Source organism: Kogia breviceps, chromosome 6, assembly GCF_026419965.1.
Source record: "Kogia breviceps isolate mKogBre1 chromosome 6, mKogBre1 haplotype 1, whole genome shotgun sequence".
In the NCBI taxonomy this organism is placed as follows: Eukaryota; Metazoa; Chordata; class Mammalia; order Artiodactyla; family Physeteridae; genus Kogia; species Kogia breviceps.
Window position 1 is genome coordinate 120,149,599 of NC_081315.1, and position 16,836 is coordinate 120,166,434.

Below are 16,836 nucleotides of genomic sequence, written 5' to 3' on the forward strand. Positions count from 1 at the left end.
AAAGGTATTTTCTGACACAAGAGCACAGATACTCGTAGATACTAGCAGTTTTTCCCATCTCCTCCTTTTTTTACAGGAATGTGGTACGAAGCGGCAGAGTTAATACGGGCCTCAATCATAGGCTATCTGACACTTCCTCAGCCAGATAAAAAGGTGGTTTGTCTAGTGCTTATTTTCTCATTTCCTATACTTGTCTTTGAAAGATTATCTCCTTATGGCACAATTCAGTTTATCATTTATCAATTTTATTGGTCCTGTTTTTGTTGATTCTACACAGGCATCGGACCAGGAACATTTGGTAACTTCCTTCTAGTGTCTTGCTTGTCCTCATTCACAGCTAGATGCCTGGCATATATTTAGTATTTCTATATATATTTGTAACTATTTATGCATTTATTTCTACCAATCCATTTATTTTTGATACCTATTTTATTATATATTTAGCCTTTACCTAATTCCATAGCAAAGTTGAGATGGTCAAGTTGCTTATATGTAAAATCATTTTTCTTGAGTTGAGTGGGAAAAGACTTCGATTAACTGTTTACACAGCATCTTTATTCAAGAAATTGAGAAGCGACATTTGCCTTCCTACTTGATGTTTTCATTCTTTCTGACTCTGTGAGAATATTCTCCTTGTTAATTGAAGCTTTGGGTTATACGTCTTCCCGAGCTGTGCCAGCAGCACTGCTGCCTACAGTCCTTTTAACAGCACAGGTGGAATGGGGTGTGAGGACTCTTGCTTGGGCCAATTCATTATGCCTAGAAGTATGGACAAGTTAGTGTTGAACAATCCAGTGAAGCCCAACTAAGAAATAGCTGAGTTTGCACTACTCCCATGTCCTCAGGATGTGATGATCTTTCAAGCCCGGTGACATCCGGTTGAGAAGTATCCAGAGTGTCATAATAACAATAGTAATAATAATAAGCAGTGGTTTATTTAGAAGGCTAATCATTGACTTTAGGCCTTGAGATGAGAGCAACAATTGACTGTGAATTCCTAATCTGTGTTTTGTTTGTATTTCCTTACAGGGCATTTCCACATCACTAGGTATACTGGCAGATATCTTTGTTTCCATGAGCAGGAAAGATTATGAAAAGTTTAAAAGCAATCCTGAAATTAACTTGGTAACTATCATTTGTCAAAACCACTGTGCAGAGTGGCATCACCTGCAAAACCGTCAGCATTATTCTTGGCGCTTGGTTAGTTCTCTCTCCAGGAGTCATGGGGCACAGTGTCTCCCCTCTGCAAGTAATGTGAGCAGTCCTGGAGACAGTTCCTATGGTGTCCTCTTTGGCTTTATTATCCCAGCACCTAGCACAGTACCAGACCTACAGAGGGTACTGGGGAAAAAAAGACTGATGGATGAATGAATGAATGAAATCAAAGTGATAAATGCTTTGAACCCCGTGATTTCCTTTCAAATTATCACAAAATGCAGTTTCCACACTTGGGCTATCTCAATGACAAAGTAAAGGGGTAATAACTTTAAGACTTTAATTACCATCTGTTCAAATCAGAGCATCAGTCGCTTGCTCAGGCTCTTATCTGTGATAATAATGATTACAAATATTTGTATATTGCTTTATAATTCAAAAAGTGTGTGTATATATGTATGTGATCCACATACACCACATCTACCTATGAGGTAGGTAGAGCAAAATGTGTCAGTCCCATTTTAGAGAAAAATAAACTAAGGTCCAGAGAAACTAAGTGACCTCTGCAACTTGTACAATCAGTAAGAAAGAGAACTGGGAGCAGAAGCAGGTCTCTAACCAGTTTGGAGCATCGCACAGACATTGACTTCTCTCCTGCACTGCACTGAAATTGAGATTTTTAACGGTATCATCAATTACTGCCTTTTTTAAAATACCAAAGCAGGACTTCCCTGGAGGCCAGCAGTTAAGAATCCGCCTGCCAGTGCAGGGGACATGGGTTCGAGCCCTGGTCCGGGAAGATCCCACATGCTGCGGAGCAACTAAGCCCGTGCGCCACAACTACTGAGCGTGAGCTCTAGAGCCCGCGAGCCGCAACTACTGAAGCCCGTGCGCCTAGAGCCCGTGCTCCGCAACAAGAGAAGCCATCTCAATGAGAAGCCCGCTTACCGTAGACGAAGGGTAGCCCCCGCTCACCGCAGCTAGAGAAAGCCTGAGCACAGCAACGAAGACTCAATGCAGCCAAAAATAAATAAATAAAATAAATACATTTATTTAAAAAAAAATACCAAAGCAGCAACAGTAACTGTACTCAGTACTAATTAGTGTAGCATAAGAACACATACAGCTTGCTGCTAGCAATCTGAATCTTAGCAAAATGTTGCTTTTGCTGTCAGACCAAAACACAGGAAAAGGGTTATGCCCCTTGTTCAGTGAAGTTGTCGCTGAGGACTATTTAACATTGCAAACTGCCCTTCTGCCTTGGACCTCCTCAACCTCTTCTCACTTTATTTTCCTTTGGAACACTTGCTGCCATCTCATATACTACGCATTTTACTTATTTTGTGTATTGACTGATCTCCCCTTAACAGGAAATAAGCTTATTGCAGGCTCACTGTCTGCTCTCTCCTTCATGGCTAGAACAGTGCCTGGCACATGGAGGTACTCAATACATATTTCTGAATAAATGATTGAATCTTATTGCTGTGAAATCGTACATTAAAGGGCCCTTTGCCAAGAACAATGCAGAAATCATCAGTGAATCTGACTGCAAAATGTGCAGAGTTCTGTGAACAAAGAGCTGCACGATCCTCCAAAGAAACTTGTCTGAATTACTTTGCACAGGCAGGCAGGTGTGAATGTTTGCACATTTGAGGCCTTCTCTGCGGTACAAGTTGGGGATGGATGATGTATGGGTGTGGGGGAAAGGGCAGTCACTGTCCTGGGGTCTTTTGACCCACTTACTCTTTCTTGGCCCTGTTCTGAAATGGTTGTGATGAGGCGCAGGGCATGCCTCAGAATCTTGAAAGAAAAGCAAAGGAATTTTATAGCCTGTCTTTTGCTAATGGATCAATAATTGTCAACAGTACACTCGGCCTCCTGTTTTCTCACAGGGCTTGCTGAAGGAGTTTGACCACCATTTGCTGTCAGCCGCTGAAGCCTGCAAGCTGGCAGCTGCCTTCAGTCCCTACACGCCTCTCTTCGTGCTCACGGCTATGGTAAACAGTGCAACCCTCACTGCTTCTCTCTCCAGTGACAGATGTAACTGGTGGGAGGGAAGGGTCTAACCTTAAAATAGGCTTTGTGTATATCATTAGATAATTGTGGTCAGACCTCACATATGTAAAGGTTTTATCAGTCAGAGTAGAGACATCCTGGTGGGAGCTAAGTTAATACAGCTGGAGGATTTGATGTTATCTGCTCTAGAACAATGGTTCCCAAGCATGTCAGAATCACCTAAAAGCCCTTTCAAAATACATATTCTTGGGCTCTATCCTAAATCCACTAAATGTATCCCTGGGATTTGTACCCAGAAACCTTTCATTATGAAATACTGCCCAGGTGATTCAAATCCACAGAGGGTTTTGGAAGCCACTAATCTATTGTTTCGACTATTATTAAACAAATGATGTTTGTATATAGCAAAATTATTATGTCCACATTCCACGTATAGACTCTGTTTGCTAAAACTAACAATAGCAACAATAACAAATTTATCGTCTTTGATCAAAAAGTATCAGGGCTACAGTAGGATGGTAGCTGGTAGTTTCTGTACTTTTCCATGGCACATGCTTATTTTTTTATGATATTTCTAATGACTGTCCTCCAGGGATGAAAAGTTTTCCCTGATTCACCTCCAGTTTCCAATTCAGTGTCTGATTTTGTATTTGGTATTTTCCTCAGAATATTCGCGGCACATGCCTGTTGTCATATAGTAGTTCTAGTGACTGTCCTCCAGGAATGAAAAATTCATATCTGTGTGAAGCCAAAGAGGCCTTTGAAATTGCCCTCCTTACCAAGAAATGTGATGAACCAGTTACTGGAAAACAGGAGCTCCATAGTTTTCTCAAAGCTGCTTTCGGTCTCACCACGGTGCACCAGAGGCTCTATGGGGAGATGGAGACGGTCCACACAGCAAGTCAGCTCTGTAGTGAAGCTATGGGAAAGCTGTATACTTTCAGTACTTCCTCCAGAAGTCAGGAGAGAGAAGCTGTCTCTCAGGAAATCATGTCTGTTATCACCAGGGTGAAGGAACAGTTACAAGTTCAAAGCTTCTCAAATTTAGATGACAAGTCTTATGTTCCAGAGGGTTTCAAGTGTGGGTTGGAGAAACCCATCTTGCATGGGCAAGTGGATTTCCAAAAAATTATTGAAACCTATTCACAGCACCACACTTCAGTGTGTGACATATTTGAAAGCACTTGTGGAAACAACAAAAATAAACAGAAAGGTACAAAAACAGGAGTCTGTATCACTGATCTAAAAACAGAAACAAAAAACATAGATACTGTGAGTACTACTGAGGACAAACCACGTTTTGAAAAAGACATGGTAATGTCTTCCTCCCAAATGGCTAAGAATGGTTGGGAGAAACTCAGGAGGGTAGGAAGGAGAAATTGGGCCGGTTCTGATGCATTTCGAGTCTGCGTGGATGAAGATGTGGAGACTGAGGCTGAAGCAGCAGACCATAGCAGTGGTGGGGGAGCTGTTTTGAACAAGTCTCTGAGCGACAGCCAGAGCTCCAGTTCTTGCAGCAAGTTTTCAGGGTGTAGTTCTTCTACAAGCTGGGAGGAAGTGAATTACCACGTTGGTGATATGTCAGCCAGAAGAGAGCCTAGCAAGGAAGAACATCATGTGGACACTCAGTGTTCCACTGCCCTGGCAGAAGAACTGGAGATCGATGGGGAGAGCAGAGCTGTACATCCACTGTCTTCAGAGCTTCATGGTCTCTCTCTCCAGGTGTCCAGGGATGACAGTTTAGAGTCTTCTCAAAGTCAGCTACACAAGCCCATGCCCTTGACAACTTTTCCTCCTCATAACACAGCAGGCACTTTGTTGGCCTCAGGTGCAGGGCTGTTAAAAGGAGCTCCAGAAGGTATGTGGGAAGCCGGAAATGTGGGGTCCAGAAATACTTCTGCTCATTCCAGACCCTCATTTGGTTCTGCTTCTTGGTCTTCTGATTCTGGTTGGCCCAAGAACATGGCCACATATCCTTCAATCCAAGAAGAAGAAACCTTTGAAATAATTGATAAGTTTCCAGAAATCAACTGTGACGCCAAAGACAGGCATGAAGAGAAGAGAGAAGAAATCAAAGGAGACACAGGTCCCACATTTAAAGATAGCCCCTGCTGGGTCGACCCAGAAGAAGAAACAGCAGAGAGAGCAGAAGATATGCCCGTAGACTTCCACATAGTTGTGGATGAGCCTCTGGGCAAAAATTCCATGATAGCATGTAGCACTTTCACTCCTCGTTGGCTTGTACAAAATCCTGACTCAAGGAAAAGTGGTGGCTCAGTCAAAGAGCAGGGCATTGATCCTGATGCCTCCACGGTGGATGAGGAGAGCCAACTGCTGGACAGCACAGATGTTCACGCCACAAGCATACATGGCTCTCACAGACCATGTGCTCTGAGGCAGCTGCGTGGTCAGGGAGCCCAGATCCCCAGTTCCTCGGTAAGTGGTAACACTTCCATCCCTGTCCTCAGCGAGGACTGCACTACCACAGAGGAAGCAAATGAACCTGGAAACCTGCTAAACTGCAGCCAGAGCTCCAGCTCGTCCTTGGCATGGTGGTTGGAATCACCTGCAATTTCCAGTGGTTCTTCTGAGGGAGAAAACCCATGGTCCTTTCTGAATTCCAGTGGAAGTTCTTTTGTTTCATTGCCAGGAATGACAACGCAAAAGATCCTTAAGGCTCGCACCCTGCAGCCTGATGACTTAGAAAAACTCTTGGCAGGGGTGAGGCATGATTGGCTGTTCCAGAGACTGGAGAATACAGGAGTTTTTAAGTCCAGGCAACTCCATGGAGCACATAGTAAGTACAGCCTTTCAGGAAGCATCTCTGCATGTTCAGGGCCCTCTGAAGCTCTTGTTATGTAGATCACTTAAAGCTCATGAAAGATATCGACCCCTGTTATGCTTTGTGAATATATAGAGAAATGTGTAGTTCAGGGACCTTCTTCCCTGCTATAAAGACGCACAAGGCAGTAAGGGAGAATCTTACAGGACTCGGGAGCAGTCATCAGTCAGGGCTTAAAACAGCTCTGGATGCCATATACACGCAGCATTTGTCTCCTCCACTGATTCTCATTACCAACCAGCTGATTTTTCTCTTATTTTTCCCATTCAAATCCTAGGGAGATGGGGTTTGACCTAGTTACACATCATCCTTCTAGTGGGCAGAGATGTTCACACCTGTCCTAAGTGGTTTCTCGCCAGTCAATGGATTGATCAGGTACAATTAGCAACTGCTTCCTGCTTAAGGAACAGCGCAGGGTCTCTTCCCCTGGCAGGAAGCCTCGGCTGGGGCCACCCAGCCATCAGCATGTTCAGCACAGCTTAGAAGTGGTGGAAAGCTGGGACGAAGACAAAAGAAGGTTCTTCTCTTAGCCCAGAGGATCACATTGTAATGCCCTCCAAGGTACTGAAGAATTATTTGAATGAGAAAAAAAAAACTATTGTAAAATGCATTTCGGAGGAAACAAACTATGTAGATTGCTGAGCACTGGATACTAAAGTAGTAGTTCTCAACACTGGTATCGCATGAGAATCTCCCAAGAGGCTTTTTTTTTTTTTTTTTAAGGCTACTTTGGGTCTTCATTGCTGCACGCGGGCTTTCTCTAGTTGCGGCGAGCGAGGGCTACTCTTCTTTGTGGTGCACAGGCTTCTCATTGTGGTGGCTTCTCTTGTTGTGGAACACGGGCTGTAGAGGTGCAGACTTCAGTAGTTGTCGCAGGCTTAGTTGCTCTGCAGCGTGTGGGATCTTCCCAGACCACGGCTCAAACCCGTGTCCCCTGCATTGGCAGCTGGATTCTTTTTTTTTTTTTTTTTTGCGGTACACGGGCCTCTCACTGTTGTGGCCTCTCTCGTTGCGGAGCACAGGCTCCGGACGCGCAGGCTCAGCGGCCATGGCTCACGGGCCCAGCCGCTCCGCAGCATGTGGGATCTTCCCAGACCGGGGCACGAACCCGTGTCCCCTGCATCGGCAGGCGGACTCTCAACCACGGCGCCACCAGGGAAGCCCATGGCAGCCGGATTCTTAACCACTGCGCCACCAGGGAAGTCCTGAGAATCTCCCAAGAGGCTTTTTAGCTTTTTTAAACTTGCAGTGCCTCACCCCAGAGATTCCAGTCTCATGGGTCTGTGATGTGATCCAGGCATCCGTATTTTTTAAGAGCTCCCCAGTGACTTTGTGTAAAGCCAGTGTAAAGAACTTCTGTTTCAAAGTATTTCAGTGTTTTGCCTGCCACCTTGAAGTCAGACTAAAAGATAGATCAGGTTGTTGCCAAAAGAAGCAAAATTTTCTAATAAGAGGGTTTCCCTGCTTACTGCGAGATTCTGCAGTTTCAAAATCATATTTCTGAGAGTTAGGTAGCTGCCTTATTGTTTTGTCTGTGTGCCAATTTATGGGTGAAAAAACTCATTGGAGGAAGCAAGGCCCAAAGTTGAAAAAACTGAACAAGTTATGCATTCTCTCCTTGCTTCTTCCCTCAGTTCACTGCCCTTTTTATGTGTGTGTGCAAGCAGCTCACCTTCCGTTTCCTTCCCCAGCTTCTCTGATTGAGTCACCCAACCGCGATCACCTTCTCCCCCAACCCGGTCATCTCCCTTCCCGATCCCAGACATGTGGGTTTATCTCACTTTAAGTATTTTCTCTCCCGAGTCTCCTGTTCATTTACCCTTTATCACAACCTAGACACTGGAAGTCTTTGTTCACTTCACTTTAACTTTGATCCCCAAATGTTGCATTTCTTCCTTAGGGTTCGTGTTGGTCTTCCCCCTTAAAGAGATGTTTTCTTGCTAGCATTGGTCTTCCTTTCTTTAAGGTGGAAACAACCCTTACTTTTTCCTCTTATCTTTTCCTTTTTCAGTGAGTTTGCATCTTTGTACAGTAGCTATATTTTCTCAGTAGTTCCTGGACTTTCCCAACTTAAACAAAATATGTAAGAGAAAACTAGGGTGCACTTTCATATGCAATCTAGGATTCCTGGAGTTGCCAGGAACCTTTGGGGTAGAATTATTCAATTTATTTCTATCTGTGTGATCTGGCATAGGTAGCAGCCTCTATTATTTGAGGTCCCCAGATAATTAGAAGAAGATGTACACACTTATCACTTGTTCCAAGATGGTCTCTGGGATTTTGCTGTTTACAAAGCCCTTTTATTTTCCATTACTTTCATACAGAAGCTCTGACCTTAATAAGTTGCCATCACAAACGAGATTTTGTGAACCAAAGGCTATACTTCATTGTAATTTCTCAAGCTTTACCTTTTTATCGTACTTCACTAACTTTTTAGTAATAGTCATAGAATAGGATAAAGTTTGAGAAAATACATTAAAAAATTGAATACTTCAAATGAGCTGGACTGGGACCTGTGTTACTTCAATTTTATCCATGAATTGTAAGATCTTTTTGAAAAATAAGATCAATATTCATCTTATCTTTTTTTCAAGATGCTCTTTTGTTGAGATATTCCAAGAAATCTGAACTATGGACAGCCCAGGAAACTGTTGTGTATTTGGGGGACTACCTGAATGTGAAGAAGAAAGGCAGACAAAGGAATGCATTTTGGGTATATCATCTTCATCAAGAAGAAACTCTGGGAAGGTATTGCTTAAAAGCACCTATATCACTAATGTAAAAAGGGCTGATTTTTCCCTTCTGTTAAGTAATTGTTTATGAGACTTTGAAAGGGCTGAAAAAATGGCTAAAATATATGTTTTCAGAATTCAACTCCTTTTTCCTCCTCCTCATTAGTTAGTTAATAACAGTTATCATATATGGAGGACTCACGTTATGTCAGCCATTGGGCTGGATGTTTTATATATATGATTTCAAACCCATTAGGGAACATTAAACCCCATTGTACAGATAAGAAAAATAGTGTTCCTGGCTATATGACAGGCCACAGAGTCTTAAACACTGTCACTAAAAATGCTGGCAAGAAAGGCTAAACTATGCAAGCCATACTTCTAAGTAAATGGGTGAGCCTGCAAAAAAAGGCAGAAAAATCCTCTAAGGCCAGGGTTGAAGCATATCCAGGGATATAAGTGAATACTGAATCCTTAAGACACCCTCCATAGAAGTTTTGGGCAGGGGAGGGATGAGAGAACAGCTAGTGACAGAAGTTACACATGGAAGGGGATGAGTTTGGAGACCACGGATATATATATATATTTTTTTTTCCCCCCAGTTGGAGTATAGTTGCTTTACAATGTTGTGTTACTTTCTACTGTACAGAAAAGTGAATCAGCTATACATATACATATATCCCCTCTTTTTTGGATTTCCTTCTCATTTAGGTCACCACTGGGCACTGAGTAGAGTTCCCTGTGCTGTACAGTAGGTCCTCATTAGTTGTCTATTTTGTACATGGTATCAATAGTGTATATGTGTCAGTCCCAGTCTCCCAATTCATGTCCCCCCTTCCTCCTTGGTATCATGCATTTGTTCTCTACATCTGTGTCTCTATTTCTGCTTTGTAAATAAGGTCGTCTATACCAGTTTTCTCAGATTCCACATATATGCATTAATATACGATATTTGTTTTTCTCTTTCTGACTTCCTTCATTCTGTATGACAGTCTCTAGGTCCATGCATAGAGACCACCGATATAAAGCAGGGACACAGGAATGACTACATGCTCAAAAATAGGTTATTTAAAGAAATGCCACCCCCACTGAGGCAAATAACCTGGAAAGTTTTTGTTTGGCCTTAGTTCTTGATGACAACTTTAAGCAAAAACGCACCTGAAAATTAGTGATCACAGGTGGTACTCATTGGGTTTAAGGCCTAATTTTATACCATGTGTGTATTTTAAAGGACCTATAGGCAAGACTTTTAATTTGATGTAGACCTTGATCTTTAGCCAAATCCAAAAAATCTAAGAAATAAATAGGAAGAGAAAAAAAGAGAGAAATTGGGTGACTCTTAAATAGTAGAAATACATTTCTTGAAAAGGTTGTTGATGATAATAATAATAGTAAACATGTACATTTCTTACTACTTCCCAAGCCCTGTTTTAAGTCATTGATATACTAATTTAATTAATCTTCAAAAAACCCTATGAGGTAGTTACTACTGTGTTACTATCCCCATCTTACAGATGAGGGAACTGAGACACAGAGATGTTAAGAAACCTGCACCAATTCACACGTCAAAGTGGTGAAGCCAGGTGTTACGGGTATAATTGTGTCCCTCCAACCCCAGATTCAAGTTGATGTTATAACCCCAAGTACCTCAGACTGTGATCTTATTTGGAAATGGAGTCATTGCAGATGTAATTAGTTAAGATGAGTTCATACTGGAGTAGGATAGGTCCATCATCCACTATGACTGGTATCCTTATAAAAAGAGGAAATTTGGAGATAGGCACACACAGGGAGAATGCATGTGAAAGTTGTAGTTACACTGCCACCAAGCAGGAACTATCAGAAGCCAGGAGAGAGGCCTGGAAAAGATCCTTCCCTAATGCCTTCAGAGGGAGCATGGCTCTGTTGACACCTTGATCTTAGACTTACAGACTCTAGAACTGTGAGAAAAATTCGTTTCTGTTGTTTAAGCCACCCACGTTGTGGCACTTTGCTACACCAGTTCTAAGCAACTAATATACCAGAATACATGATAGGAGGATCTGAGATGGAAATAAAAGAGAGAAGAAGAGAAAGGGAAGATGGAGTGAAAGGGTCTAACATACATCTGACCAGAAAAAGGTTACAGAGCAAATAGAAGAGAATTACTATTTTTTTTTTTTTTTTTTTTTTTTTTTTTTTGTGGTATGCGGGCCTCTCACTGCTGTGGCCTCTCCCGTTGCGGAGCACAGGCTCCGGACACGCAGGCCTAGCGGCCATGGCTCACGGGCTTAGTCGCTCCGCGGCATGTGGGATCTTCCCGGACCAGGGCACGAACCCGTGACCCCTGCATCGGCAGGCGGATTCTCAACCACTGCGCCACCAGGGAAGCCCGAGAATTACTATTTTAATAGATGATTTCTGACAATTTTCCAGAACTGCCAAAATATACTAATCTTCAAATACAGGAATCACAGTGAATCCCAAGTAGGATAAAAAGTGTTGTGCAGGGGCTTCCCTGGTGGCGCAGTGGTTGGGAGTCCGCCTGCCGATGCAGGGGACGCGGGTTCGTGCCCCGGTCCGGGAAGATCCCACATGCCGTGGAGCGTCTGGGCCCGTGAGCCATGGCCGCTGAGCCTGCACGTCCGGAGCCTGTGCTCCGCAACGGGAGAGGCCACAACAGTGAGAGGTTCGCGTACAAAAAAAAAAAAAAAAAAAAAAAAAAGTGTTGTGCACATAATAGGTGATGATGGAAAACAAGTATTTGTACAGATAAAGTAACTATAAAAGGAAAGGGTAGAGGAAACCTTCAGATCGATTAGTTGACCTAATACAAGGTCATGCTGCAGGGAGTGAAAGATCTGCTTCCAGAGTCCATGCACTTTCCAATACCCATGCTGGCTCCCTTGACTTTACCGAAGAAGTCTGGTGAACTGCTACACTAAGTGGACACTTTCTCTTTAAAATGAGTATCATCTGGGGTCAGTGTATTAGGATTCTCAAGAAACACAAAAAACCAGTAAGGTATATGTGTGTGCGTGTGTGTGTGTGTGTGTGTGTGTGTGTGTGTGTGTGTGTGTGTATATACATATATATATATATATATATATATATATATATATATATATAAAGATTTATTTTTAGGAATTGACTCCCATAATTATGGAAGCTAGCAAGTCTCAGCATCTATAATTGGCAAGCTGGAGATCCAGGAGAGCTGATGATATGTAGTTCCAGTCCAAAGGCCAGCAGGCTTGAGACCCAAGAGGAGATGATGTTTCAGTTCAAGTCCCAAAGCAGGAAAAGATCAGTGTCCCAGCTCAGAAGCAGTCAGGCAAGAATTCTGTTACTTGAAAGAAGGTCAGCCTTTTGTTCCATTTGTCCCTTCAACTGGATGAGGCCCACTCACATTAGGGAGGGCAGCCTACTTTACTCAGTCTATTGATTTAAATGTTAAACTCATCCAGAAACACCCTCACAGAAATACCCAGAATAATGTTTGACCAAATATTTAGGCACCCTGTGGACAAATCAAGTTGACACGTAGACTTAACCATCCATCAGCTAATATGAATTATGTTCCAGTGTTCAGGTGGCTCTTACAAAATTATTTGAGTCATGAGATAAGATAACATTAACAGTCTAAGGTGGAGAAAGAGTAACATCTTTCAAGCATTTTTGCATATCTCTCTTGATCTCTTCTTTCTTACTGTATGCATTTCTTTGTGTGGTTTTTCTCCACTCACAGATATGTTGGGAAAGAATACAAGGAGCAGAAGGGGCTCTGGCACCACTTCATCGATGTGGAGAGGCAGATGACTGCACAGCACTATGTGACAGAATTTAACAAGAGACTTTATGAACAAAATATTCATACACAGATATTCTATATACCATCCTCAATATTACTGGTAAGATTAAAGATATCAAGAGTTTGATTAGGGGCTTCCCTGGTGGCGCAGCGGTTGGGAGTCCGCCTGCCAATGCAGGGGACATGGGTTCGTGCCCCGGTCCGGGAAGGTCCCACATGCCGCAGAGCGGCTGGGCCCGTGAGCCATGGCCTCTGAGCTTGCACGTCCGGAGCCTGTGCTCTGCGATGGGAGAGGCCACAGCAGTGAGAGGCCCGCGTACCGCAAAAAAAAAAAAAAAAAAAAAAAAAAAAAAAAAAAAGAGTTTGATTAAGCAGGACTGTAAATATATATTAGGTTAGATTTCTATTGCCAACCTACCATTCGTCTACCTCCACCATCATTCTGGTAAAATTCAATAAACTCAGTTACCAGCTTCCTGCATCTACTTCCTCTGCTTCAACTACTTGTAAGATATGTAAGAAATACGACCCTCTGTACCCTGATGCATCATTTGGATCCTTCAAGTCACATTTGAAGATCTGTTGATCCTGGTACCTGGTCCCTCATGGTCGAGTTAGCATTTTTAGTATACTTTTCCTTTGTGTTGTCTTTGTCCTTCTAGAGAGAGAGAAAGGACCCTAAAGATCATATCTAATACAAATTATTCCCTCAACGTGATGCAGAAATCCTGTTTCATATTCATTGACCCCCACCCCTTACAATCAAGTGATAACTAAGTCATAGCTTAAACATCTTCAGTAAGAAAAAAATAATTATGTTTTTTTTTACTTTAAATAATTCCAGTTGTTAGGAAGTTGGCCCAGATCTGTCATCTTCTAATTTCTACCTGGATTGTAGCTCTTCCCTCTGGGACCATTGAGACCAATCCTTCTTCACTATGATACCTGTTTAAATATGCAAAGGCACTCATCCCCACTGACATTTCTCTTCTTTGGATTAAGAATACCCTGCTTCCCCAGAGATGCTGGATCTTAGCACATTTACACCCTAAAGAATTTTTTTTTTACTTTGGCCAGAGATATTTTTAGACACATATTTTTTATTACTTATTTAATAATAGCTGTTATCTATTTTGCAATTTCTTTATGTGAAGCACTATGCTGAGCATTTAACAAACAAACATTAACCTTTGAAACAAAATAGATCTACAGTCTACAAAATAGATCACATTGCACAAAAATGCTTGAGCTGATATTCCAACCCAGAGTCACAGTGCATGATCTAGCTACATGCCCTGGCAAGCCAGCCCCCTAGGATAGGTCACTTCATGGACTAACTTTTATTTGCACTTTTTAATAAAAGAATAATAAAAATTTTAGGTTCCATTATATGCCACATACATGTTAACCACTTTACATGCATGGTCTCATATAATCCTTTTAATGGTCCTATAGCTATTATTACACCCACTTTACAAATAAGAAAACCAAAATCTAGAGAAGTAATAGTGCTCCTAAGTGGCAAAGCCTGGGTTCAAATTGAGATCTTCTGACGTCAAAGACCATGACCTTCACCATTGTTATACTGTCTCCCATTTCTACTTTTCAGATTTTAGAGGGCAAGGCAATAAAAGGTTGTGTCAGTGTGGAACCTTACATGCTGGGAGAATTTGTAAAATTGTCAAATAACACGAAAGTGGTGAAAACAGAATACAAAGCCACAGAATATGGCTTGGCTTACGGCCACTTTTCTTATGAGTTTTCCAATCATAGAGATGTTGTGGTCGATTTACAAGGTATGTGAAACTGGGAATTATTTTTTTATTTTTAGTATTATTTATATGTAAACGTGAGGCTTTGTTACTAGGTCTACTAATCATTATTTAATAAATAGATTGTTCAGTGCATAGGCTACTGTTTGGAATTAATCAGTTTTGCTGTATGTAGCAAATGATGCCTAGAAAAAATGTTTAAAGCTTTCTACAAGTGTCTAAGGTGTCAAATAATCAGTGAGAAGATCTGGCTCACATTCTCTTAGGCTTCATTCTAGAGCAAATCCGTAACAGCTTTTTTTAAAATTTCACTCAAGTGGATTTGAGTGATATAGGTTTCTTATGACTGCATGTTTTAATGTGTCAAAGTCTTTCCACACTTTCTTTCCTCTAGCTCTTTACCTTTATTACAGGTGTGATACTGGGTTTCATAATTGGAATCATTATGGAACAGAAAGCTCTGTGTACTTGAATCTAACTTCCTTTAAAATCTGTATTAACATTTAAATTTCATTATTCTATACTTCATTTAAATGATAAATGAGTTTTATTATAATTATTTCTAGTAAAGGTTCTATGACCATCCTCCAAGATCATTTCTATCCCCCTCCCATAGCATTTATCATCTCTCTGTTATATTACATATTTTACTTATATTGTTTATTAATCTGTCCCCCTTCACAAGAATGTTACACAAATGAGTACAGAGATTTTTTACTAACTTGTTCACTGCTGTATCTCCAGCACCCAAAACAGTGTTTTATACAGTGTGTACACTCAATAAATATTTGGTAAATGAACAGAGGATTGTATAAATTAATGAGTGAAGCATTAAAGAAACTTCTGAATCATGAAAATATTGTGATTTAATAATTATACTAAGTGCATGTTATTGCTCTCTAATTCCTGGGTCTGGTATGTCATATTTGCCAAATTTAATTACCCAATATTTAATTATTCTTCTTAAAGCAATAATTGGAATATGCAACACCACATCCCTTAACAGAGATTTATTTATCATAAACCAGAGGATGATCAGGTTTTTAAAGTGTCTTGTATATATTATACATATATTTTTTTTCAGAAACACTTTACTGACATTTATAGAGGATTTAATTCTCAGACCTACATATTTCTCTTTTAGGTTGGGTGACTGGTAATGGAAAAGGGCTCATCTACCTCACAGACCCCCAGATTCACTCTGTTGATCAGAAAGATGTCACTACCAATTTTGGAAAGAGAGGAATTTTTTACTTCTTTAATAACCAGCATGTGGAATGTAATGAAATATGCCATCGCCTTTCTTTGACAAGACCTTCAATTGAGAAACCAAATAATTCATAGACTATCTAGAGTGATAATGACCGCTTAGTGCTGCCCACCAATGCCGGGCTCTCCCTTCCTTCCAGGGACACCAGTAATGGCACAGCCTGGTCCCTTGGGTTTAGGTGAGAACATGGGACTGGTTCCAGCCAATGATCTGTGAAAGGAATTGATGAGTATCACCTTCAGGCCCACATTAAATTGCCAGGGCAACACCAGGGCAGAGTCTCTTTCCCTCTGTGCAATTACCAAGCGTATACCAGGAGATAGCTGCTCATCAGCATAAGTCCTGCAATGAGGAAATCACAGGAGAGAACCCCACTGACCCACGATGGACGGAAAACACATATGAGAAATAAACTTTTCTGGCTTAAGCCATGGAAATTTTGGAACTTTTGTCACTGTCCATCAAGACTGATACTACTGGTGTTTTTCTTATTGATTTAGGAGTTCTTTAAATATATATTAAAGAATTCAGGCCTTTGTGATATGCATTCCAACTTTTTTGTCTGTCTTTTGACTTTGTATGAACCTTTTTTCCATGCAGAATTTGTTTTATACACTTGAATTCATCAGTCTTTTATTTTATGGCTTCTAGGTTGTATGTCTTCAGTAGATCTTCCCTACTCTGGGTTTTGTTATTTTTAATCCTCCCACATTTTCTTCTAGTGCATTTACACTTGTGAGAGGTCTGAGGGAAGACAGTGTGTTTTGATGGCCACCACAGTCTGCCCTTGCACCGCACAGATCTGGTGCTTCACACAGGTTTGGAGATCAGCGCCTCCATGATCTCACCAAAAGAAGTTTCCAGAAAGAAGATTGGTGAGCTATTCCCTTACTGTAGTTAGTCTTCGGGGCTGCAACTGGTACACACTCTCTCCCTCCTCCACTGTTCATTCTAAATTTCCCTTAACTATTACTGAGCAAATCTGAGTGCCTTACCTAGTGATGTGACTCAGGCCTACATACGTGCAGGTTCTGAATTCTAAATAGTTATACCTTTCTCAGTTTGAGTTTACTGCACATGTCTTTTCATAATTGCACATGGAGCAGGTGAGGACCATTCAGATCTCCTGAAACGGTGAGTATAGTTGACTGACACCCCCACCTTGCACCCCTCTCGATCTACCACTGTGTTCACAATTGAAGTCATGCTCCCCCAGTGTGCTCTCAGCAGTGACTAAGTAAAGCAAGGACGCCAGGCTC

At 41.5% G+C, this 16,836-nt stretch overlaps 1 protein-coding gene across 1 annotated transcript in view; it reads left to right on the forward strand.

Moving 5' to 3' along the window:
- The window catches only part of ALPK1 (alpha kinase 1), a 118,703-nt gene extending 102,580 nt beyond the window's left edge, over positions 1-16,123 (forward strand). The window contains exons 8-15 of the mRNA XM_059066614.2: positions 77-153; positions 1,030-1,125; positions 3,048-3,152; positions 3,838-5,968; positions 8,608-8,761; positions 12,473-12,635; positions 14,145-14,331; positions 15,452-16,123. Coding sequence (XP_058922597.1) covers positions 77-153; positions 1,030-1,125; positions 3,048-3,152; positions 3,838-5,968; positions 8,608-8,761; positions 12,473-12,635; positions 14,145-14,331; positions 15,452-15,651 — 3,113 coding nt within the window. The 3' untranslated portion in view covers positions 15,652-16,123. The remainder of the gene's footprint in view (positions 1-76; positions 154-1,029; positions 1,126-3,047; positions 3,153-3,837; positions 5,969-8,607; positions 8,762-12,472; positions 12,636-14,144; positions 14,332-15,451) is intronic.
- The last annotated feature ends 713 nt before the right edge of the window (positions 16,124-16,836 follow it).